This window comes from Oratosquilla oratoria, chromosome 15, assembly GCF_046742065.1.
Source record: "Oratosquilla oratoria isolate Oo_2021 chromosome 15, ASM4674206v1, whole genome shotgun sequence".
Taxonomy (NCBI): Eukaryota; Metazoa; Arthropoda; class Malacostraca; order Stomatopoda; family Squillidae; genus Oratosquilla; species Oratosquilla oratoria.
Window position 1 is genome coordinate 42,283,691 of NC_134791.1, and position 26,735 is coordinate 42,310,425.

The 26,735-nt window shown below is 39.6% G+C and overlaps 1 protein-coding gene across 3 annotated transcripts in view; it reads left to right on the forward strand.

The window, feature by feature from the left end:
- LOC143033419 (tetratricopeptide repeat protein 39C-like) overlaps positions 1-26,735 on the forward strand; it is a 103,496-nt gene that overhangs the window by 39,761 nt on the left and 37,000 nt on the right. For all 3 annotated transcript variants that reach the window (XM_076198833.1, XM_076198835.1, XM_076198834.1), the window contains exon 7: positions 10,342-10,579. In XM_076198833.1, the coding sequence (XP_076054948.1) occupies positions 10,342-10,579 (238 nt within the window). The remainder of the gene's footprint in view (positions 1-10,341; positions 10,580-26,735) is intronic.

Sequence of the window (26,735 nt, forward strand, 5' to 3'; positions counted from 1 at the left end):
GTGGCTCTTGTTCATAGTGGTACCCCCAAATAGTCCTTGAAATAATGTCTGTATGTTACTGTGCAGTCAATACTCCACTACAGTAAATTGATGAAAAAAATGTAGATCTATATTTATGTAAAATCATTGATAGATGGAAACAGAGATGGGATCCATGAGTGTAGTTCTTTCTTGTAAATTACAATTAGGTAATACCGACATCCTCTTTTGGGTTAGGGGACATGGGCAGACATGTCCCCCTCCTACCTTCAAGTACACATATACAAATAGTCTCTTTCACTATTGCCAATAAATCAAGCCCCTGGGGTAATATATTGAAAAGGAATAAAGTTGACAGAAGAGTTCTTGGTTTATGATGAGAGAGCAGCACATGATCATGAGAAGCAGTTGTAACCACCATATGCACAAAGAATATCAAGAAACAAAGTTGTCTGGGCAAATGCATTAACCTGTAGAACACCCTTAAATAGAAAATACTACAATAAAAAACGACAAATAAATTTTAGGTTCAATTCAACTGATGGAGATAGATGAGAACCCCACCAATATAGTTTTATCCTGTGCAGTCAATTAACCTCTTCCATACATTGATGCAGTGACATTCAGGTCACCCAGTACCAAATAGAATATAAAGAAAATTGAAAGAATCCAGAGAGTAACCACAAAAAATGGCTCCAGCACTTTCAAACTTGTCATATGAGGAGAGACTGGCTAAATTGGAGTTACTGACTTTGGAGAAAGAAGAGAGAGAGGTGACCTACTGACCATCTTTAGAATCATGAAGGGCACAGAAATACTAGATAGAGAGGACTTGTTAAATTGGGACAAGAGAAACACAAGAAGACATGGAAAGAAACTCAAAAAACATAGTTATAGAAGAGATCTGAAGAAGAACAGTTTTCCACAGAGTGGTGGACACTTGGAACAAACTGGATGAAAAAATAGTGTGTGCAAACACCATTCATGAATTTAAGAGCAAACTAGACATTACAAGATACAAAGGCGGGACACCACGAGTGTAGCTCCCCTTCCGGTAAAATACAACTAGGTATATAAATACAGGTACTCCTCGTTTAATGACGACAATTAGGACCAGCGTGCCGTCGTTAACCGAATTGGTCGTTAAGCGAAAGTGTATACATATACGTACATGTACTGTATGTACAATGTCCAGCAATACATGTATCTTTATTTTTGTGTATTTTCCTTCTTTTATACAGTACATTAAAGCTTTATTTACTGTTTATTTACGGTGGTTAGGTTCCTAAAATTACCGTATATGACCAAATCCGCGTATGCTGACATTCCATATTGAATACCGGGGTATTTTTTTAGTTTCGACCATGGGCGCAATATAGCAATAGAAAATTCATTATTAATTTTGTAAATTAAAAGGGATCAACGTAATATGCAATTTTGTGGGCGGAAATGAAAGTAAAAAATACCTTGCTACAAGAAAATATGCTAATGAACGAAGTCGGTAGCATAGGCTCGGGGCGCCATCTTGTCGTTTGCCAACGTCTCTCACGACGGCGACAACGAGTACGAGCCGGATGACATTTAATTTGCAGGTAATGATTTATCAAACACAGGTTAGGTTAGTTTAGGTTAGACGAATTAATTTATCATCCTTTCATTTCTTCGACATCGGCATCTATCATAACAAACATGGTGTACCATTCGTTCGACATGACTTCGTTACTTACGAAATCTGTTTTAGCATTTTTTTTTCATTTCCGCTCACAAAATTGCATATCACGTTGATACATTATAATTTACAAAATTAATAATTAATTTTCTATTGTTATATTGCACCCATGGTCGGAACTAAAAATTTACCACTACCGGTATACACTGTACCCCAGGTAGTTTTTCCAGCTTGCAGGATGGTAATGTAGACCTAAGCTTCAGAACACTTTACCTCACAGCTAATATCCACCATACAAGTTTATTTATAACATCATACAAATTTGCCTCAGCCAACTTAATTATCGTACACGACGTCGTAACTTCAGGAGATTTACGTTAAACGACGTCATAAAGCCCATCGTTACTCCGAGTTGTTGTTAACCGAGTAGGTCGTTAAATGAGGAGTACCTGTACATAGGTGTCATGAAGCGCGAGTGTTGTAACTGAGTAACCCCAAATTGTGTGAACTGGCTTGATCACATTTTGTGTTTATTATTACTCAGTGAAAGAGAATAAGTAATACAGCAATGACTTTATAATGCGAGTATTGTGATGCATCATTCATTGTGCCTCAGGCATCTGATGCTGGGCACGAGAATTTGACTTGTATTGAAGAGGTTAACCCCTTACCCAGCAATTTTTTTTTTCTTAGGAAACATTTGATTTTAAGACAGTTAGTTAGTTAAGTTTATTCAACAAAATAAAATACAATTTACACATATACAAGATTTTTACAAAATTGCTTGTTGAAAAGGGAGAGTGTGAAGCAAAGCTTATGGGGAATTGCTCTCCCTTGTCCTATGATAAACAGATTAACAAAATTGTCGGGGAGACTTACAACTTGCTGAGATCAATAAAAGTGGCATTTGCATACTTGGACGAAGACATGATAAAAAAAATATTGGTTACATTGATAAGGCCTAGACTAGAGTATGCGGCGACATTGCAGTCCCCCAGTACCAAAAAGAATATAAAGAAAACAGAAAGAATCCAAAGAGCAGCTACAAAAATGGCACCTGCAATTGCAAATCTATTATACAAGGAGAGATTGGCTAAACTGGAGTTACCAACACTGGAGCAAAGAAGAGAGAGAGGTGACCTATTGACCATCTACAGAATCATGAAAGACACAGAGATACTTGATAGATAGGACTTACTTAACTGGGACAAGAGAAACACAAGAGGACATGTAAAGAAAATAAAAAAACATAGCTATAGAAGAGAACTGAAGAAAAACGGTTTTCCACATAGAGTTTTCAACATTTAGAACAAACTGGATAATGAAATAGTATGCGCAAAAATCATTCATGAGTTTAAAAGCAAACTAGACACTGCGAGATACAATGGTGGGACACCACGAGCATAGCTCCCCTTCCCGCAAAATACAACTAGGTAAATACACACACACACATACATACATTACAACTAGGTAAATACATACACACATACATACATATACATATATACATATATTTTTTTGGAATGAGATGCAACACGACGCCCGTTAACTCCGACCTCAAGTAGGAATCGGAGTCACGTGCGAGCAACGCATCTTGTGGGACTCAGGTGAGAGGTGAGATGTCAGGTCAATTGTTGACGGGACGATAATTGCTTACTGCGCGGATCCGGGTCACCGTCACCTGCAGGAACAAGAAAAAAAAGAGCGGCAGACTTGGGCGGTACATGACAGTTTCTCCATGAATACAATCATGAAATGGACCTTAAATGTTCAATATACTAATACTTATAGATTAATGACTTTTTTAAATATCGTTTGAATGTTGATAAACATTTTGTCTTGGGTAATTCCTTTTCAAGTTTATTCCATGTGTTAACACCTATAATAGATAAGCATTGGCCGAAGGGATTTCTCCCCGTCTTCTCCTTTTATGCATTGGGGGGGGACGGAGAGGGGGGGTCGCCGATTTAATGAAGCGGCCTTGCTGTGGATGTGCTGTGTCTTGCGACACTGCTTCTGACCCAGGGCAGTGGACAAGGTGCAGGGATGACCCGTCATCCAGGAGGTGCTAAGATAAGAGGGAGGGTGGAGGGGTGTGGAGTGTATTGAGGGATGGAATGGATGGGAATGATTTTATGCCTTTTCCTTTTTGGCTACCTCCCTTGTAAGGGGGAAAAAGCCTTGGTATATGTATGTATGTTCTAAACAACCTACATTACAGATTATACGCAGTGCCTTTTTTTGTGAGGTACGTAATTATGCGTTGAAGATTAGTTTGATAAGTATTACCCCAAATTTCTGAACATTAGTTAAGGTATGGTAGTAGTAGACCACTGTAAATGGTATGTAGGGTATTTTCATTGAGGATATTTCTCATTTTATGCATTATTTCTAAAGTTTTGGACATCTTATTTATCACGTGATTTATATGATGTTTCCAATTAAGTTGATCGTCTAAATACACGCCTAGGAATTTACTGACGGATGCTTTTTCAATAATTTTGTTGTTTATTTTGATCGGCTTAGTGCTTTCATTATTTTTATAGAAAAGCAGGTAGTTAGTTTTTGATACATTTAAGGATAGTTTATTGACTGAAAACCATTTAGATAGCTGACATAATCCTTCATTAATTGTCTTGATCAGTGTTGCAGTCTAGGTAAATATGGCTACAACAACAAACTCTACTTGTCACTGGGGGGCTTGATTAAAAGGGTGATGTACGTTAATTATGTCTCTATTTAGACCATTAATATATGAGTACATTACATCACAAGCCACAACCTATCTAAAGCCTAATCTTATAATTAAATTATAACTAAATTATACTTAGGGAAATGATGGGAACATGACCGCTCGGGTCAAGTATTGAAGTAGGAATGACCAGTGCTTGGCTTACCCAAGCCAAGCCAGTGGCACGGGTGTCAAGTGTGAACAGAGTGCCAGACGTCACCATACGGCGACATAAGATATAGGACAACTCTGTAACCCTAGCACACATAACAAGACAGTGCAAGGAGGAGATGACTCGTGGGGCAATGTACTGCTAGATATGACCATGGAGTACACAATGACCCAATGGGTCCGTGAAAACACAAGGTACAGAAATAATGAAGAGCCATCGAAACTAGATCTAATATTTACAACAGAGCCTGAAATAGTGCATAAAGTCCAGTATGAGACACCAATTGGAAAGAGTGACCATGTACTCATCGAAACTATACTAAAGGAAGAAATAGACATAGAGAGGAACGAAAAGCATAGGAAAGGAAGACTGAGGTACAACAAAACAGACTTTACAAAACTAAAGACATTCTTCCGGAATGCAAACTGGGAAATATTTTACAGGGAAGAAACAGCAGTGGAAGAGAAATGGAATATATTGATGGAAAACTACAATGAAGGGGTAAACAGGCATGTACCAAGACAAAAGCGAGAGAGAGAGTACATTAAATGTTGGTTCAACAAAAGATGCAGTGAGGCAAAAGACAGAAGGGACAAAGCTTGGAAAAAGTGGAGAAAAGACAAAAAACAAAGCAAATGGCAAATTTATGTTAACTATAGAAATGAGTATGTTAATGTGAGAAGAGAGGAGAAAAGGAACCATGAGAAGGATATTATAGACAAATGCAAAGAGCAACCCAAACTATTCTATCGGTATGTGAATGGTAAACTTAAAAACAAACAGGAATTGGTGAAACTATGCCAAGGAAACATAGAATACACAGAAGATTTAGAGATGGCCGAAGTCATGAACAATCACTTTAAATCTGTTTTCACCAGAGAGAAAATACCAAATTGTGACATAGACAAAAACAAGAAATCTCCCCTCATGAATGAGTTTACAGCATCACTAAAGGAAATATCAGAACATTTATCAAGGCTGGATGTCAGAAAATCACATGGCCCGGACGGTATTGCAAATTGGATTCTAAAGGAGTGCAAAGAAGAACTAACAGACAAAATACACATCTTAATAAACAGCTCACTCAAAGAAGGAAAGATACCCGAGGACTGGAAAAACGCTAACATTGTACCAATACACAAAGGAGGAAACAAAGAAGAACCCACCAACTATAGGCCAGTATCACTAACAAGCACCATAGCCAAAATTTGTGAGAAAATAATCAAGAATAGATGGGTAAAACATCTGGAAGACAATGACATATTAAACCCAAGACAATTCGGATTCAGACAAGGAAGATCATGCTCCACAAACTTAATATGCTTTTACTCAAGACTAATAGACATAGTGCAAGAAAGAAATGGATGGGCTGATTGTGCATTCCTAGACTTGCAAAAAGCCTTTGACAAAGTACCACACAGAAAACTACTAAAAAAACTGGAACACATAGGAGGAATACAGGGAAACCTACTAAAATGGATAGAGGACTTTCTGACTGGTAGAAAGATGAGAGTAGTGCTCAGAGAAAAATATTCAGACTGGAAAGAGGTGATCAGTGGAGTACCGCAAGGATCTGTGCTGGCACCAATAATGTTTGCTATCTATATGAATGACATGGATGAGGACGTGAACTGCTACATGAGCTTCTTTGCCGATGACGCCAAACTGCTAAGGAAAATAGAAACTGATGAGGACTGTGAAGCACTGCAAGAAGACCTAAATAGGGTATGGAACTGGAGTCAGAAATGGGAAGTGGACTTTAATACTAAGAAGTGTAGCATAATGGAGTTTGGAAAAAGCAAAAACAGAATATCAGGAAAATATACAATTGGAACCAAAGAAGTAAAGAAAGTAGGATCCGAAAAAGATTTGGGAGTAATTATCACGAACGACTTGTCCTATGATATACAGATTAACAAAATTGTCGGGGAGACTTACAACTTGCTAAGATCAATAAAAGTGGCGTTTACATACTTGGACGAAGACATGATGAAAAAAATATTGGTTACATTGATAAGGCCTAGATTAGAGTATGCAGCGACATTGTGGTCCCCCAGTACCAAAAAGAATATAAAGAAAATAGAAAGAATCCAAAGAGCAGCTACAAAAATGGCACCTGCACTTGCAAACCTATCATACGAAGAGAGATTGGCTAAACTGGAATTACCGACACTGGAGCAAAGAAGAGAGAGAGGTGACCTATTGACCATCTACAGAATCATGAAAGGCACAGAGGTACTCGATAGTGAGAGCTTACTTAACTGGGACAAAAGAAACACAAGAGGACATGGAAAGAAAATAAAAAAACATAGCTATAGAAGAGAACTGAAGAAAAACAGTTTTCCTCATAGAGTTTTGGACACTTGGAACAAACTGGACAATGGAATAGTATGCGCAAAAACCATTCATGAGTTTAAAAACAAACTAGACACTGCAAGATACAAAGGCGGGACATCACGAGCATAGCTCCCCTTCCCGCAAAATACAACTAGGTAAATACAACTAGGTAAATACAGTAATTAATAATAATACTCTTGAAAAGTATTCAGCAATCATAAATGGAAATAGCTATGTCCTAACTACACTAAAATTTAATATATACTAGGAAACAGTGTTGTTGTTGTTCCCTAGACTGTCTGTCCGAGCAGTCCCGTCTCCCCAAGGAAGGCCACAGCCGAAACTGGGTTTTCCCACAAATCCTTTATAGAGTGTATGTTGTGTTGTTTGCATGCATGATTGTGTATAATGCAGTCTTCCATTATGTGTTGTATGGTATGGGGTGAAGTGTTACATCCTGGGCAGCTGTTCACAACATGGTCGTCCAGCCTCTTCTGGTAGCTTAGAAGTGCTGGGTGGTGACCGCATCGCAGTCTGGCCAAGTGGACTCTGTCCTTTCGTGGGAGAGAGGATTCAGAAGGGTGGATATCAGGGGATCTGGCATGCAGCAGTGTGTTGTCTTTCAGTGTGTTAATGGAGCGGTGAGTGATATGATTATGAATATGTTTCCGGAGGCTGGTATTTGGTGGTTGTGGAGGAAGAGAAGAGAGTATCTGTGCGTAATAAAGGTCTTTGGGTGTAGTTTTAATGTTTCTTGGTGTGTGGGTGTTCTGCTATGTAGTGTAGCGGGTGTGATGTGTTTGTGGTGGCTGCAGCAAGTGTTTGTGTGCCTCTCATGTCGAGGTGGTCCTTGACTTTGAGGACTTTTGTTTCATGGTGTAAATGGTCTGTAGGTGTTGTATTTGTGCAGCCTGTAATTGTTTTTAGGGCTTTGTTTTGTATGATTTGAAGGGTGTTGTGGTGTGTCTCACTGAGATTAGGAGCCCATGCAGGACTCGCATAATTCATCACTGAGCGTATGCATTGTTTGTATATTGTTATATTAGTTTCTTTGTTTTGTCCAAATGTTGTTCCAGTGATTGACTTAAGTGCGTTAAGTCTAGGTGTGCATTTGTTTTTTATGTTTGTGAGGTGTTGTTTGAAAGACATGGATGTATCGTATGTTACACCAAGAATTTTCGGTGTGTTTGTGTGTGGTATTAGAGTGTTGTTGATGGAGCTGCAACGTCTACGTCGTGGGACCACCCCCCAACCCCAAGAGTTGGGGGCCAATCAGCAGCAACCACCCCTGGCCATCAGCTCTACGCAGATGGCACCGATCCCCAAGGAAACAGTGTTCACAACCGTGCATGCGCTGTCCTGTGGTGCGCAAAATGTCCCGCGCTCCAACCCAAGCGTGCACCCACGCGCTAAACCCAGGTCAAGGCTTTGTGTTTCTAACCCAAGCCCGCAACAATCAGTTTGTCGGAATTTATATCGGAGCATAGAATGGTGGTATCATCGGCGAACAGTATAAATTTCATAAGGTTGGATACACTTGTAATGTCATTAATGTATAGTAAGAATAGTTTGGGTCCTAGAACTGAACCTTGAGGTACTCCGCATGTAACTGGTAGAATATGTGATCTTTCTTCCTCAATGGCTATATATTGTTTCCTGTTTTTTAGATAACTTTTTTACCAATCATTAACCTTACCTCTCAGCCCATAGTATTCGGCCTTTTGAATTAGGATTTCATGATTTACTGTGTCAAATGCCTTTTTTAGATCAATAAATATGCCGGCTGTCTTTTTCTTTTGTTCTATATTGTTAGTTATCTCTTCAATTAATTCCATTACTGCTGTTGATGTTGAAAGATTTCGTTGAAATCCATATTGGCTATGGTAAATGATGTCATTTTTTTTTAGAAATGAGTCAAGGCGAATTGTGAATAATTTCTCAAGAATTTTGGAAAACTGGTAATAGTGAAATTGGTCTATAGTTATTATAACTTGATTTGTCGTCTGATTTGAATATTGGTATTACTTTTGCTATTTTCATTGCATCTGGAAATATTCCTTGTTCAAATGATTTATTGCATATTGTCAGAAAATGATTTTTGATGATAGGCATAATTTGTTTTACGAGGTTCATATTGATTCCTGTGCAACCGAGTGATTTCTTGTTCTGTATTGATTTTACTGTGTTCATAAGCTCGTTTTCCGTGACGGGTTTTAAGAACAGTGTTATTTATTTGGTGTTTCAAAAATGTCTCGTAAGTTTGATGTGTTGTCTTTATTTGTTTCGCGAGGTTAGGTCCTACATGGGAGAAAAATTAATTAAATTCATTTGCCACTTCTTTTTTAGTTTTTCCGTTTTTAATAATGTCTATGAATTCATCAATGTTATTATTTTTGGGCCTAGTTAAGTTGTTTATTACTTCCCATGTCTTTTTTATATTACATTTATAATTTTCAAGCAGTGTGTAATAGTATTTTTTTTCGCAGTTGTGTAAAATTGTTGTAAGTTTGTTTTTGTACATTTTGTATTTGTACAATTTTTTTATTGATTTTTTATAGTATTTTTCATGCTGATTATGGAAATAACTTATTTTTATCTATAATCAATATTCTACTCAAAATTTTAAAGATACCATTTCTGGTAAAAACAAGATAATGTCTTCCCTTTTTTTATTTATTGTCTTTTCCCCAGATTTAGAAACATAAGTAAAGGGAAATTACACACTTATTTTGCTCTTTTTTATATCTTATTTTACAAATGATAATCTAGGATTTCCACTGAATGGGAAGTGTGGTGGTGGAGGAACCATGTTTTGTTCCAACACATCATGTCAACACCAGTGTCGTAAATCCTCTTCATCACTTGAGAGAGAATAGCCATTGTCAGATGAACGTGCAGTCTCATCTGATGTATCCAAACTTCTAATTGAAGCTTCATATTCATTTTCATCTTCTGAGCTCAACATGTGAGCATGATTTATATAAGAAAAAAAAAAGTATCCTGAGGCAGAAGAGACACAGCTACCAGACATATGATTCACCGAGTATACTCATTGATGGTTGAGGAGGGTCCTAATTCAATTATTATACTTGTCTGTGCCTGTTTTTTGAAACATGTTTGGATGAATTTACTCATCACACTCTGGAAAAGAAAAATTGGGTGAAGATGAGTTTACATGTCCTTGCTGGGTAAGAAGTTAAATAGATAAATACATCATTCCCTTTATAAGCTTGTCTGTTTCTTTAACCACATGTCAAACACATACCTTGTTTTTATATTAAGTTTTCTGTTCACTTCATATCTTAACATTATCCTGCCCATTATATCAGCTTTGATCTTTCACTACAGCCCTGAGTGCATCATAGTTCATCATCATTATCATCATCATGCTCATACAGTTCTCACTTGTGCCTGTACCTACCCTTGCATATGAGTACATGCCTGCCCTTTCAGTGTCTCCTTGCGGTGATTGGTCGGGTTCTGTGCATGGGAGCAATGATACGCTGCAAAGTCCTGGTAGTTGGTCAGTGGATGGAGTGGAAGTTCACCCGTCCCCTTCCTCCACTTCCTCCACTTCCATTTCCTCCCAGTCTGCCTGGAATCCAACTCAGGGCTTTCGACTCCCTCTCTCCAAATCTGTCCCTAATCTCAAAGGGTTCCTCAGCCATAATCAGAAACAGCATAACAAAAAGTAAGACTTTCTGTTTCTGCTATAGTTTACATTTGTAGTTATTAAGAATTAAATTTGTACAACCTTTTTTTTGTAGAATAATGGCTGTAATGACTAACCATATCATGCATGTTAACTTCCTCATTGTGGTGAAGTTCTTTAATTTTCAGGTATATAGTTCACTCTAAACTTTAAACCTGCATCTATTTTTTAATATATTTGAGTATTCCATACTTTAAGTGTCTGTTAATAGTCCAAAACTTTTATGTATAGAATATGTAAAATTTGTAAAAGATGTAATATGTTTTATGTAGATTGCTGTAATAGAAATCTCTTCTTTGTGGGTATTTAATAGTATTACTGTAGGTACATTTTAGTTTCTATCTGCAAGGTTGACCATATATCCTGAGGAATATAGTGTAGACTGAATCATATTACCCATTCTTTTGTTGTATATTGGTAGTGATGAGTCCCTGTGTTTAATAGGCAAGGTATATGAATATGAAATTTGTGTAATTGATAAAACAGTAGATATGCATGGTAATATATTGCAATATGCGTGAATATTATTTAATGGGATTACAGGACAGAAGGGCATGAAAACAAGGTACTATTAATCATCATAGACATACTAATTTGTATAAGTGTAGCTATCATAATGAAGTATTGGGTATGATAACACTAGAGCTTTTAACCTGAACTTGATCTTTTATAATTTATGGATACTCCATGTATTTTCATTCTTATGTATGCAGAGAGTTTTAAACAATAGTGCACAGTAGTGGTGCCATGATGTCTGCACTAAGTGAAATCTAACAGTGTTTAGGAAGAAAGTCAAACATAAATACACATGGGAGAGGGTGTTGTTGTTGTTGTCGTCGTTCCCTAGACTGTCTGTCCGAGCAGTCCCGTCTCCCCAAGGAAGGCCACAGCCGAAACTGGGTTTTCCCACAAATCCTTTATAGAGTGTATGTTGTGTTGTTTGCGTGCATGATTGTGTATAATGCAGTCTTCCATTATGTGTTGTATGGTATGGGGTGAAGTGTTACATCCTGGGCAGCTGTTCACAACACGGTCGTCCAGCCTCTTCTGGTAGCTTAGAAGTGCTGGGTGGTGACCGCATCGCAGTCTGGCCAAGTGGACTCTGTCCTTTCGTGGGAGAGAGGATTCAGAAGGGTGGATATCAGGGGGTCTGGCATGCAGCAGTGTGTTGTCTTTCAGTGTGTTAATGGAGCGGTGAGTGATATGATTATGAATATGTTTCCGGAGGCTGGTATTTGGTGGTTGTGGAGGAAGAGAAGAGAGTATCTGTGTGTAATAAAGGTCTTTGGGTGTAGTTTTAATGTTTCTTGGTGTGTGTGGGTGTTCTGCTATGTAGTGTAGCGGGTGTGATGTGTTTGTGGTGGCTGCAGCAAGTGTTTGTGTGCCTCTCATGTCGAGGTGGTCCTTGACTTTGAGGACTTTTGTTTCATGGTGTAAATGGTCTGTAGGTGATGTATTTGTGCAGCCTGTAATTGTTTTTAGGGCTTTGTTTTGTATGATTTGAAGGGTGTTGTGGTGTGTCTCACTGAGATTAGGAGCCCATGCAGGACTCGCATAATTCATCACTGAGCGTATGCATTGTATGTATATTGTTATATTAGTTTCTTTGTTTTGTCCAAATGTTGTTCCAGTGATTGACTTAAGTGCGTTAAGTCTAGGTGTGCATTTGTTTTTTATGTTTGTGAGGTGTTGTTTGAAAGACATGGATGTATCGTATGTTACACCAAGAATTTTCGGTGTGTTTGTGTGTGGTATTAGAGTGTTGTTGATGTAGAGATGAGGTATGTATTTGTGTTCTTTTGTCCAGTTGGTGAGAAGTGTTGCTGTAGATTTGGTTGGAGCTATTTTGAGTCTGTTTGTGATGAACCATGTGTTGAGTGTGTCAAGGTAAGGCTGGATTATTTCTGCAGCTTTGTCTGTGTTACGATGTGTGCATGTGATTGTTATATCGTCTGCGTAGGAAGAGATTTGTATTTCTGAGGTGTCTGGCGTGGGTAAGTCATGCATGTATAGATTAAATAATGTGGGGGATAGAACTGAGCCCTGTGGTACTCCGTTCTTAATGTTTCTGATGTGCGATGATTGGCCATTATATGACACATGAGCATTCCTGCCTGCCAGATAATTGGCCAGCCATCTTTTGGTGTTATTGTGCATGTCTGTGTTATATATTTTATTTGTTAGGTTGTGGCGGGGGATAGCATCAAAAGCTTTACTAATGTCCAATGTTATAAGAAGTGTTCTGTGGTGGGGCCTATCTGAATTGATGCCATCTAAAATTCTTTGTGTGAGGTTTGTCAGAAGAGTGTTTGTGGAGTGTAGTGGCCTAAAACCGTGTTGTGAGTCAGCAAGGGGAATATATGGTGTGACAAGTTTAAGTATTAGGCGTTCAATGACTTTAGAGGGGGTGCAGAGAAGTGTGATTGGGCGGTGCGATGTTGGGATTGTTGGGTCTTTGTTCGGTTTTGGAATGGTGATTATTTTACCATGCTTCCAGATGTCGGGTATAGTGTTGTGTGAATAGCTGTAGTTTGCAATGTTTGTGAGTGCGTGTATACCTTGTGGTCCAATGTGTTTTAGGTGGATGTTGCTTATGTTATCAGGGCCACAGGCAGATGAGTGCTTGAGACTATGCATTATGAGTTTTGTCTGACTGTCTATGAAGGGTGTATAGTCTGAGTCTGTGGGAAAGTCTTTCTTACGTCGAATGGTGCGTCGGTCGTCAGGGTGAGATGTAAGATGGCTCGTCTGTGCAAAATGACGTATGAGTGCGTTTGCTTGTTGTCTGTTTGAGGGTAGATTATCTGTTGTTGTGATTATTGCTGCGTGAGAGCGTGTAGTGTTAGTGTTGGATAGTGTGATGCTGTTGAGTGTTTTGTACAATTTGCTGGTGTTTGTTTTGTGATCAAGTGTATTGATAAAGTTTTGCCAATTTTGTGTTTTTTGTTCATGTATTTTATTGGCAATCACAGTGTTTAGTGTTTGTATTTGGTCTGCTATGTTTTGAGGGATAGGTGTGGGGGTATCGTGTTTAAGTGTGTCACGTTGTCTGATGAGGCCTTGGATTTCTGGTGTGAAGTTGGGGTTGTGTGATTTTCTGTTGCCTCTAGGGATGTATCTCTTGTCTGCGTTATGTATGATTGTATTAAAAGCGTGCACAGCATTGTTTATGTTTGTGATTGGTGTACTGTTAAGTGTTTCAAAATGTTGTTCTGTCTCTTCATTAAAGGCTTCCCAGTTAGCTCTCTTGTAATTGGTGTAAGTGTGTCTGTGGCCAGCTGGGGTGCATCTTGTTTTGGTGGTGATGATGATTGGAAGGTGGTCAGAACCAAGGGCTCCGACCACTCTCCATGATGTTGTTGGGGTTAGGCAGGGGGAGCAAAAGGTGATATCAGGAGAGGAGGGAGTGTAGAGGGCTTGGTATGGGATATGTGTATGATTATGCGTGTTGTTCATGATAGTCAATGAGTCGAATTGAGTCTGTATATCAAGCCCTCTGTCTGTGTCAGGGTTGTCGACAAACCAGGCAGACGAGAGGGTGTTGGATGAAAGGGTGGTAGATAGAGCATTAATGGACATAGTGGTAACCAGGAGTATAGTAGGAGGTGTTAAGGATGTACATGTTCTAAGGGGAGAGAGTAGGGGAATATCAGATCATTTTTTGGTGGAAGGTAAGTTGAGAATGGAGGATAGATGGAGAAAGAGGAAAAAGACAGAAGGTAGGGAGGTCCTTAGAGTGAACTGTTTAAATGAGAAAGTAAAGGAGGAGTACAAGAAGAAGCTGAGAGAGGAGTGGATGGGAGAGAAAGATAGAGTAGAACTAGGAGTGGAGGAGGAATGAGGATGGTTCAAGGAGGGGCTCACAAGGTGTGCAAAGATGGTGTGTGGAACAAGGAGAACAGGAGGAAATAGAAGAAAGGGTAGTGAGTGGTGGGATAAGAAAGCAAAGAAGGTTGTAGAAGAGAAAAGCAAGCTTTCACAGATTGGTTACAAAATAGGACAAGAGAATCATATGAGAGGTACAAAGAAAAGAGAAGAGAAGAGAAGTAAAGCATAAGATAAAGGAGGCAAAGAGGATTCTTTCAATTTTCTTTATATTCTTTTTGGTACTAGGTGATCACAATGTTGCCACATATTCTAGTCTAGGCCTTAAAAGTGTGACTAATATTTTTTAAATAATTTCTTAGTCCAAATATGTTAATACCACTTTTATTGATCTTTGCAAATCATAGGATTCTCCGACAATTTTGTTTATTTGTTTATCATAGGACAAGTCATGTGAGATAATTACTCCCAAATCTTTTTCAGATCCCACTTTTTTACCTCCTTAGTTCCAATTTTATATTGTCCTGATATTCTATTTTTACTTTTTCCAAACTCCATTTTGCTACACTTCTTAATATTGAGGTCCACTTCCCATTTCTGACTCCAGTTCCATACCTTATTCAGGTCTTCCTGTAGTGATTTGCAATCCTTTTCAATTTTTACTTTCCTTAACAGTTTGGTGTCATCTGCAAAGAAGCTCATGTAACATTGCACGTCATCATCCATGTCATTCACATAGATAGCCAATATAGATCCTTGTGGAACTTCACTGATCACCTCCTTCCAACCTGAATATTTTTCTCTGAGTACCACTGAGGTGGAGTGGAGGTGGAGGTAGAATGTAGATTGAGAAAAGCAAGTAAATGCCTTGGTGGATTAAAAAGTGTAATGAAGAATAGACATTTGGGAATGGATGCTGTATGAGACTGTATGAAGGAGTGATTGTGCCAATAGCACTGTATGGGGCAGAAACATGGAACATAAGAGAAGAAGAGAGGAGTTTGAATGTGTTTGAAATGAGGTGTCTGAGAAGTATGATGGGGGTTACTAGGCTAGATACAGTGAGAAATGAGGAGGTGAGGAGGAGAACAGGGGTGGAAAGGGAGTTGGGAGATAGGGTTGATGAAAGAGAATTAGGATGGTTTGGACACATGGAAAGAATGAGTGAAGAAAGACTAGTAAAAGAGGTATGGAAGGCAGATGTGGAGGGAGTGAACATGAGGGGACGTCCTAGGATGAGATGGATGGGTGGTGTGAAGGGGGCTTTGGGGAAGAGGGGAATGTCTGTTAAGGAAGGATGGGAGAGGACAGAAGACGGGTGAATGGAGAATGGTTGTATATGGATGATGTTGTGATGCATGAGGTGGAATGGGTGGGGGGATGGGAGGGTGAGGTAGTATGTCTGAGCAAAATTTGACACAGCCCGAAGGGGTTTCTCCCCGTCTTCTCCTTTTATGCATGGGGGGACAGAGAGGAGGGGTCGCCGATTTAATGAAGCGGCCTTGCTGTGGATGTGCTGTGCCTTGCGACACTGCCTCTCACCCAGGGCAGTGGACAAGGTGCAGGGATGACCCGTCATCCAGGAGGTGCTAAGATAAGAGGGAGGGTGGAGGGGTGTGGAGTGTATTCAGGGATGGAATGGGTGGGAGTGATTTTATGCCTTTTTCTTTTTGGCTACCTCCCTTGTAAGGGGGAAAAAGCCTTGGTATATGTATGTATGTATGTATGAGTACTATTGTCATCTTTCTACCAATCAGGAAGTCCTCCATCCAAATTTTAGTAGGTTTCCTTGTATCCCTCCTATATGTTCCAGGTTTTTTTTAAATAATTTTTTGTGTTGTACCTTGTCAAAACTCACTGGCTGAGCGGGTTAGGGTGTCTTTACTTGCAGCGAAGGTTGAGGTGAGGGCGGTTCAAATCCTGCCACCGGCGAAGTTGAACCAAGGCCATGGTTCATTAAATTCCACACTAGAAAGCCCTCTGTGAGGGGCACTGTCCTAGCCTCCCGATAGGGGGGGGGGGGAGTGTGTGACGTTAAACCATATCATCATCACCTTGTCAAAAGCTTTTTGTAAGTCCGGGAAAATGCAATCAGCCCATCCATCCCTTTCTTGCACTATGTCTATTAGTCTTGAGTAAAAACATATTAAGTTTGTGGTACATGATCTTCCTTGTCTGAACCCAAATTGTCTTGGGTTTATTATATTATTTTCTTCCAGGTGTTTTACCCATCTATTCTTGATAATTTTCTCACAAATTTTGGCTATTGTGCTTGTTAGTGAGACCAGTCTATAGTTAGTTGGTTCTTCCTTGTTTCCTCCTTTATATATTGGTACAATGTTAGCATTTTTCCAGTCTTTTGGTATTTTTTCTTCTTTAAGTGAGCAACTTATTATGTTATGTATTTTGTCCATTAGTTCTTCTTTGCATTCTTTTAGAATCCAATTTGCAATTCCGTCCGGGCCATGCAATTTCCTGACATCAAGGTTTGATAAATGTTCCATTATTTCTTTTTGTGTTATTATCTCGCTCATGGGGGGAGATCGCCTTTCATTTCCTTCATCCCAATATTGTGCCTTCTCTCTAGTGAAAACAGACTTGAAGCATCAGTGGTCGAGCGGTGTAAGGCGGCAGTCATGGGGGCCTCTTGTCGTCATGTACAGCGCAGGTTCGAGTCCTTGCGCGACAGTCATAAAATTATCTGATTAATGTCACTGTCCACTAGCGAATTTCTCGTATGTATATATATATAATATATGTATCACAAAGGATTACAAAGGATGAGATGTACAAGGGCAGCAATTTGGAAGTGAGTATTAAGGAAGAGAGACTGGAGGAAGTGGATAGCTTTAGATACTTGAGTGCAAATGTGGCATGAAAGGGAGGAGTGAAGATGGAGGTAGAACGTAGATTGAGAGAAGCAAGTAAATGCCTTGGGGGATTGAAAAGTGTAAGGAGAAATAGGCATTTGGAAATGGATGATAAGGAGTGATTGTGCTGACAGCACTGTATGGGACAGAAACATAGAACATGAGAGAGGAAGAGTTTAACCCCTTCAATACAGGCCACATCGCACGTCTGGCAGCTAATGCTGCCAGATGTGCGATGTTGCGTCATAATACTCGCATTATAAAAAATAAAGTCACTGCTCTATCGCTCGTTCTCTTTCACCCGTGAATTTTGATAACCATAGAAAATATGATGAAGCCAGTTTACAGAGTATGGGGGTCATGCAGGTATGACTACAATAAATATAATCAAGACGCCGACGTCGGCATCCTCGCGTACCCACTTGCTCCTCATGACGCCTACGTAGGTGTCACCATATGGAATGGGTTAAATACGTTTGAGATGAAATACCTGAGAAGTATGGTAGTGGTTACTAGACTGGATAGAGTGAGAAATGAGGAGGTGTGGAGGAGAGTGGAGATGGAAAGGGAGTTGGGAGATAGGGTTAATGAAATGGTTTGGACACTTGGAAAGAATGAGTGAAGAGAGATTAGTAAAGAGATGTGGAAGGTAGAGGTGGAAGGAGTGAACATGAGAGGGTGACCAAGGATGAGATGGATGGATGGGGTAAAAGAGGCATTGGGAAAGAGGGAAAGTCTGTTGAGGAAGGGAAGGAGAAAACAGAAGATATGGGTGAATGGAGAATGGTTGTGTATGGATGATGCTGTGATGCATGGAAGGGAGTGGGTGGTGAATGGGGTGGCTGAGGGAGTGTGTGTGAATGATATTTTGACCCAGTCCAAAGAGATTTCTCCCCTTTTTCTCTTTTTCTGCATGAGGGGACAGAGAAGGGAGGTCGCTGATTAAATGAAGTGGCCTTGCTGTGGATGTGCTGTCTTGTTATATTGCTTCTGACCCAGGGCAATAGGCAAGATGCAGGAATGGCCCATCATCCAGGAGGAGCCAAGAAAAGAGGGAGGAAAGGGTGATGAATGGTAGTGGACTATGTGGGGATGAAATGGGTGGGAGTGGATTTATGCCTTCAACTTTGGCTACCTCCCATATAAGGGGGGAAAAGATGTATGTATGCACAAAGGAAGAATATGCTAACAGGAGACCTTTTGGTCCATAACTAGGTTGGATGCAGAAAAAATATGTATAGATACATGAATAAATAATGATAAATAATAAACAAACAAAAATAACAATAATTTATAATACATAAAAGATTAACAGATAGATAATAATAACTAGATAGATAGTAATAAATAAAAAAGATGGTAGGCATTGCAGCATATTTTTTAGGTGCTTATCTAAATGAATCTTAAAACTTGGAACTGTAGTACATTGCACTGCCTCTGCAGGAAGTTCATTCCTTTTACTCACTATATGGTTGGCAAAGTTGTTTCTACCCATCTCCAAATTAAATCTACTTCCTGACAGTTTGAGACCATTATTTCTTGTGTGATTCACATTCAGTGTGAAAATGTCATCACTTCTGATGTTGTCAATTCCCCATAGAATCTTAAAGATCTGTTTAAAAATATCCCCGAGTCTAAGCTTTTTTAGTCAATTTTCATATGATTTGTTTCTGATATTTGGAATCAGTTTTGTTGCTCACTGTTGTAGATTTTCCAATCCGTCAACATCTTTAATGAGATTTGGTGACCATACAGATACACCATATTCCGAATGTGGATGAACTAATGATTTATATAGCTTGTTATGGGGTGTAAAGGGAGCTGGGAGATAGGGTTGATGAAAGAGTATTAGGATGGTTTGGACACATGGAAAGAATGAGTGAAGAAAGATTAGTAAAAGAGGTGCGGAAGGCAGAGGTGGAAGGAGTGAATATGAGGGGGTGTCCTAGGATGAGATGGATGGATGGGGTTAAAGGGGCATTACAAAAGAGAGGAATGTCTGTTGAGGAAGGATGGGAGAGGACAGAAGATAGGGGTGAATGGAGAAGGGTTGTGTATAGATGAGGCTATGATGCATGAGGGGGGGTGGGTGGGGGATTTTGGGTGAGGAAGTATGTATGAGAAAAAATTTGACACAGCCCGAAGGGATTTCTCCCGGTCTTCTCCTTTTCTGCATGAGGGGACGGAGAGGGGGGTCACTGAATTTATGAAACGGCCTTGCTGTGGATGTGCCGTGTCTTGTAACACTGCTTCTGACCCAGGGCAGTGGACAGGATACAATGATGACCCGTCATCCAGGAGATGCCAAGATAAGAGGGAGGGAGGAGGGTGGAGGGGAGTGGAATATGTAGGGAATGGAATGGGTGGGAGTGGTTTCTATGCTTTTTTCTTTTTGGCTACCCCCCATGTAAGGGGGAAAAAGCCTTTGGTATATGTATTTATGTATGTATGTTAATGACAGATGGACTTTTAAAATCAAAAGACCATGCACTCAGTCCTAGAATCTTATTTGCCTTCTCTGAGGTGGAAATGCACTGCTTAAATGATTTGAGATCATCACTGATAATTACGCCAAGATCCTTCTCACTATCCACTTTTGTTAATGACTTTCCAGATAACTTGTAATCATTGTTATTAATTACATGCATAACCTTACATTTACTCGTGTTAAATTTTATTAGCCACTTTTCAGACCATTGCTGTAGTTTATCTAAATCTTCTTGAATATCTAATTGGTTCAGTTTTATATCATCAGCATATTTGGAGGCCTCTTTTTTTGTTTAGGAATGTCCCCTGTGGGGCTACAAGGAGAAGGATGCCTAGTCCCAATCCCTGTCCCTTTCTTCTCGCCTCTTACGATCCAAGTGGGAAACCTTGGTGGCAGTATTCTTTTCCCCCACCACATGGAATTCCCCCATCACAGAAAAAGAATAATCAGAGAAATGGTACAGGACAGCAACAAGGGGTTGGGGGACAGCATAATGGAGGGACAGTCATAGTATAAAAGTGTCATCATTTCTCTATGAACAGAGTTTTCCTCTATCATAGACAAAATGATGTGTGGATCTGGTCCGTAGGGGTGCCCCATATAGACCCTAAAATATCAACTGCATGCTACTTTGCCACAATAACAAGCAGCCAATACCCCAGACGGTATGGGGCAGAAACATGGAACATAAGAGAAGAAGAGAGAAGGAGTTTGAATGTGTTTGAGATGAGGTGTCTGAGAAGTATGATGAGGGTTACTAGGCTAGATAGAGTGAGAAATGAGGAGGTGAGGAGGAGAACAGGGGTGGAAAAGGAGCTGGGAGATAGGATTGATGAAAGAATATTAGAATGGTTTGGACACATGGAAAGAATGAGTGAAGAAAGACTAGTAAAAGAGGTATGGAAGGCAGATGTGGAGGGAGTGAACATGAGGGGACGTCCTAGGATGAGGTGGATGGATGGGGTGAAGGGGGCTTTGGGGAAGAGGGGAATGTCTGTTGAGGAAGGATGGGAGAGGACAGAAGACAGGGGTGAATGGAGAATGGTTGTATATGGATGATGTTGTGATTGCATGAGGTGGAATGGGTGGGGGGATGGGGGGTGAGGTATGTGTGAGCAGAAGTTGACGTGGCCCGAAGGGATTTCTCCCCGTCCTCTCCTTTTATGCATGGGGGGACGGAGAGGGGGGGTCGCCGATTTAATGAAGCGACCTTGCGGTGGATGTGCTGTGTCTTGCGACACTGCTTCTGACCCAGGCCAGTGGACAAGGTGCAGGGATGACCCGTCATCCAGGAGGTGCTCAGATAAGAGGGAGGGTGGAGGGGTGTGGAGTGTATTCAGGGATGGAATGGATGGGAATGATTTTATGCCTTTTCCTTTTTGGCTACCTACCTTGTAAGGGGGAAAAAGCCTTGGTATATTTATGTATGTATATTTGGAGACAATAGATTTCAGTCCATGGTCAATATCATTTATAAATATTATGAATAGAAGTGGCCCAAGAATGGAACCCTGAGGAACTCCACTCATAATATTTTTCCATCTAGAAGTTTTGCCATTGATAACAACTCTATGTTTACGATCATTTAATCAATTACTAGTCCAGCTTAATAGACCACCACTTATTCCTTGTGAAGCTAATTTAGCGAGTAGTCTTTTGTGCAGGACAGTATTGAAAGCCTATATTGTTTCTTTTGTCATAATTTGAGATGACCATGTTGTAGAATTTGAGTAGGTTAGTCATGCAGGAACATTTCCATCTGAATCCATGCTGGCTCTTTTATTAAATGGTTATGCATATTGGCCTGTTGTTCATTGGCTTCTTTTTGTCACCCTTTTTGAATATGGGGGTAATGTTAGCTAACTTCCATTCTCTTGGGACATCTCCAGATATGATTGATATCTTTTTAAGTAATTCCTTACGGAACAACAATCTCATTTTTCATTTCCTTTAAGATGCCAACCATCAGGCCCTGGTGTTTTATTAATTTTGAGTCTTTCTATACATCATCTAATTTTTTCTTTTTTTAAATTAAAGTAATAAATTTCCCCTAGACTTATCACAGACTTCAACTAGGAAAGCAATCCTGGGCACACCACAATATATACATGCCCAACATGCTCCAAACTGATCACTTTGAGCAGACAGACAAAGGGCTCAGTTCACTGCAACATATGCAAAAATTGGCCCCACTTCACTTGCACAACACTTGCAAACACAAACGAATACACAAACAATTGGACATGTTCTACCTGCCCTCCAATAACTTCACTCCCATCTTCCCAATCACAGCCTGCACCCTTACCCACACCCAGTCTCCCCCTGGCCTTATCCTCAATCAGTCCTCCCCTTCCTTTGTCCCCAATCACACCTTTCCCTTCCTCTAACCCAGATCTTATACCTTCCCCATCAACACCCCAACCCAAGAAGGCAAAATACAATACATACAGAACACACAGCTTCAACATATTACAACACAACATCAGTGGCATCAACACAAAAAATCACAAACTCGAACACTTCCTCAAACAACACAACATACACATTGCCATCATACAAGAAACAAAACTAAGACACTCGCACAAAACACCAACATTTCACAATTTCACCACCATTAGACAACACCAGACCGACGGCAATGGGGGTGGACTCATCACACTGGTCCACCAATCTATCTGTTTTGTGGACACAAGTGCCACAACCAAAATTCTCCTCCCTATCACAGATAACACCACAGAAATCCAATCCCGAGGTCACAGATAACCTTGAGCAAGTCCCCTTCACCCCCGTTTTCTTTTCTTCTCACAAAATGACACAGAAAGGAAGCTCCATTTCTTCAGCCTGTCAACAAGAAATAATTATGAAAAATAATAAAAAGCCCACTTACCCCCCCCCCCACACAAAAAAAACATGAAAATTCCCAGATGTCATCTTACAGACAGATTCATGCTATCTGTCACTTAGACACATCATCAATCTAATAATTTACATTCAAGTAATTTCCCATAATCATAAAAGTAATTTCCATAGCCTTTTGTATCTCATATTCCTAGCATACCTTCTGTGAAGTGATGTGGTCTTCCCACCAGTCAAAAAGTATGACATGTAGTTTTATCAATTACACCCTTGACAAGAAATTCCCTTTTTTCAGTAACTTCCACTATTCCTTCTTCTAGCCCATCAGTTTCTCTTCTCTGTTGCTTTGTAATCTTGTTAAAGGTTATTGTATCCTGTTGACCTTATAACCAGCCTTATTGTACCTTCAGCAGTTCACAGATCTTATCCTCATTTGGTTTTGCCCTGGCCTCACTTGTTTTAATGACATAGGGAAGATTATTTTTCTCACTTGTCAAAATCTCATTTACTCTTTCAAGTTTATCAATATCTCTTTTCTGAGGTGGACTTGTGGCCTTTTCTTGTTCAAGCTTTCACTCTAGGTCATGAAACTTTAACCAATGGGAAGAAAGTAATTTTCTCAGTCAGGGCCTCCAAGAGAAATTTTGCAAGGTGCTACAGCCCTTTGGGACCCTGAAGCAGGCAGAGATTTTTTTTTAAATTGAGGATTTAATGTCCAATAAATCTATGTCTGTACAACTAGGTCTACGTTAATCAATTATAAATACTAATAAAAAGAAGTAAGTGTGGTGTGATAAGTATAGTGATGCTTATGTAGATGAATGTAAGTGTATTTCATACTTGGGGTAGTAGAAAGTGCTTGTTCTTGAGGGGAGAATGGTTGCTGTGGGACCCTCCTTATCTCCTGGGCCTTGGAATAAAGTACTGGCTAGACCTCTCCCCCCCTCTTTCATAGGACCTATTCTCAATTGTTTCAACTCGATTGAGAATTCACTTACCTCCTTTTATTTTGGCCTCAGTATCATCCTGATCAATTTCTGTAATGAGGTAATTCACCCTTACTTATGGAAAACCTTCAAATTTTGCCATTTGTAATTTAAGATAAATTCACACTTTGTAATGAAAATAAACTAAAATGAAATAAGACCTTTAGTTTCCAGAATTGGAACCACCAATTCTATTCTTCAACAAAGGCCCTGAATAGTATTTCTTCTCCCTCTGGGCACACAGTTGGTCAATTTTTCCAACAGTTGTGTCAATCATCATGCCGAACCCATTTGACTTCTGTATATATTTATCTACCGTATTTTTCGGACCATAAGGTGCTTCGTACCATAAGGCGCACCCGTAATTTGCTCTTTCCCGTCCATACATAAGGCACACCTGACCATAAGGCACAGCTGGTCTCGTCATCAGATAATCATGCTTATGTGAGTGCATTCAGAACTGATCATTTTCGTTGTCGAATGAGAAAAATTGTTTGGGATTTAGCAAAATTACAAAAATAAATGATATATTTTTTCATTTTGGTCAGTGAAATCAGACCACCTCCATGGATGGTCTGCCCTACCAATACCCCTAAAAAACAATATAAACACGTTACGGGAATTGTAGGGAATAAAACCAGCATTAGCAGTTTTAAAAACTTTTATTCCCGGAATTCTCTATTCACGTAAAAACACAAGATTACAAATGAAGGTAAATTTTTAGTTTCGACCATGGGCACAATATAGCAATAGAAAATTAATTATTAATTTTGTAAATTGTAATGTATCAATGTAATATGCAATTTTGTGAGTGGAAATAAAAAACGAAAAAAGTTACTAAAACAGATTTCGTAATTAACGAAGTCTTGTCGGACGAATGGTACGCCATGTTTGTTATGATAGATGCCGACGTCTAACCTAACCTGTGTTTAATAAATTGTTACCTGCAAATTAAATGTCATCCGGCTCGTCCTCGTTGTCGTCATCGTGAGAGACATTGGCGGGCTTTTCAACCACTCTCAGCTTGCGGGGTATACAGTTCCTATGCTACCGACTTCGTTCATTAGCATATTTGCTTGTAGCAAGGTTTTTTTTTTTTTTTTTTTCATTTCCGCCCACAAAATTGCATATTACGTTGATACATTTTAATTTACAAAATTAATAATTAATTTTCTATTGCTATATTGCGCCCATGGTCGAAACTTAAAAAATACCCAAATGACTACAGTCGGAGTGGAGCGAGACTAGACCAATGTAGAATGGCTGTCTTTGTTGTAGACGCTAACGTGTCATAGCCATGATAGCGTTAATGAATGCGGTGGCATGGACTCGAAAACTGTTGAAGTTTTCGCAATTTTCTTGTCAAGATACATGCATCTTGGTTATAACTTGGTTGTAACTTTTGCTAGGCCTATGCACTGTCGCCGTCGGCAGGCTAGCTACGAAACGTGTGAAAATAGTACGTCACTGTCCGAGGCATTTTTTTGCAATGAAGCCACACATAAGGCGCACCTCACGATAAGGCGCACCACCCAATTTTGGCCGATTTTAAGGATTTTGCCCGCGCCTTATGGTCCGAAAAATACGGTAATTGAAATTTACAGGAAAGAAACAAAACTGGTTGGGTCCCATCTCCTACTCTCCAGTTTATCATATCTAGCCTCAAATTCATGTACAGATCCAACTTCATATCTATGATTTCCAATTACCATATTTAGATTTGAATACGTGTATCATTCCAGCTTGGGGTATATCACCTTTTAAGTAAATTATTTATGCATCTATATGGAGAACTGTATTTTTTCACATCTTTTAGACATGTACTCTTCATAAGTTCATTTTCATGACCTATTAAATCTGTCTTATCCTTAATCAAGAGATCTCTTCTGTTAATGTAATGCAGTGGTCCCCAACCTTTTGTAGGCTGAAGGCTACATCTGTCATTATAAACATAGCAGAAGGTGCCTTCCCCCAGAGAGAAGTATATATATATACTTATATAGAACGTGTTAAAATGAAGGATGTTTCACAGTTTTCTGGTTGACCCTTGCGGGCACCATAATAGGGTCCCGAGGGTGCCATGGTGCCCGCGAGCTACAGGTTGGGGACCACTGATGTAATGTAACCCCTTTAGTGTCCTGAATATCGTAATCATATCACCTCTTTCTCTCTGATCTTTCAAAGTTGGCAGACCCAATGCTTTTACTCTTTCCTCATATGGTTTATCTACCAGGCTGGGGGCCAATTTGGTTGCTGCCCTTTTTATTGTGTCAGTCTTGCTTATATTCTTCAATCTGTTGGGGAACCATAATCATTATGGTTCCCCAACAGATTGAAGAATATAAGCAAGACTGACACAATAAAAAGGGCAGCAACCAAATTGGCCCCCAGCCTGGTAGATAAACCATATGAGGAAAGAGTAAAAGCATTGGGTCTGCCAACTTTGAAAGATCAGAGAGAAAGAGGTGATATGATGTATGGTTACCATACAACTGACACATATTCCAATCTTGGGCAAATCAGGATTTCAATGAGTATTTTAATCATCTCTACATCCATACAGTGAAAAGCCACTTTAATGTTCTGTAGCAGTCTGTACATCTCTCCCACAATCCTGCTGATATGTCTCCTCTTGTTTTTGTACTGTGTTCACTCAAGAAATAGTTTAAAGGTGGAGCTAGATCTTTTTGCAATAACTTATAGTCCTCCTTGTTTTTCATTCTTCCCATGATTTTGCATCATCTGCAAATGTGTTAGCATAGCTTGTTGTACCTCCCATCATGTCATTGACATAAGAAACATTATAGGTGAAAGCACTAAACCTTGTGGAACTCCACTCATTACTGCTCTCTATCTTGACATCTTTTCCTTTACTACTGTCCTGATGTAACTTCCCTTCAAAAAATCTTTCATACATTCAAGAAGTTTGTCTCCTAGTCCTCCAATATGCTGTGTTGCCTCTGATTCAAGTGATGTGAACAGTGGGGGGAATGTTATGTGTCTTGGATAGGTATGGAATGGATGTTGCAAGGATGTGTGCTTTGACTAAGCCACTTAGTTACAAGGGGGACAAGTTTTCTTTGTATATGTACATGTATATGTAGTTTGAT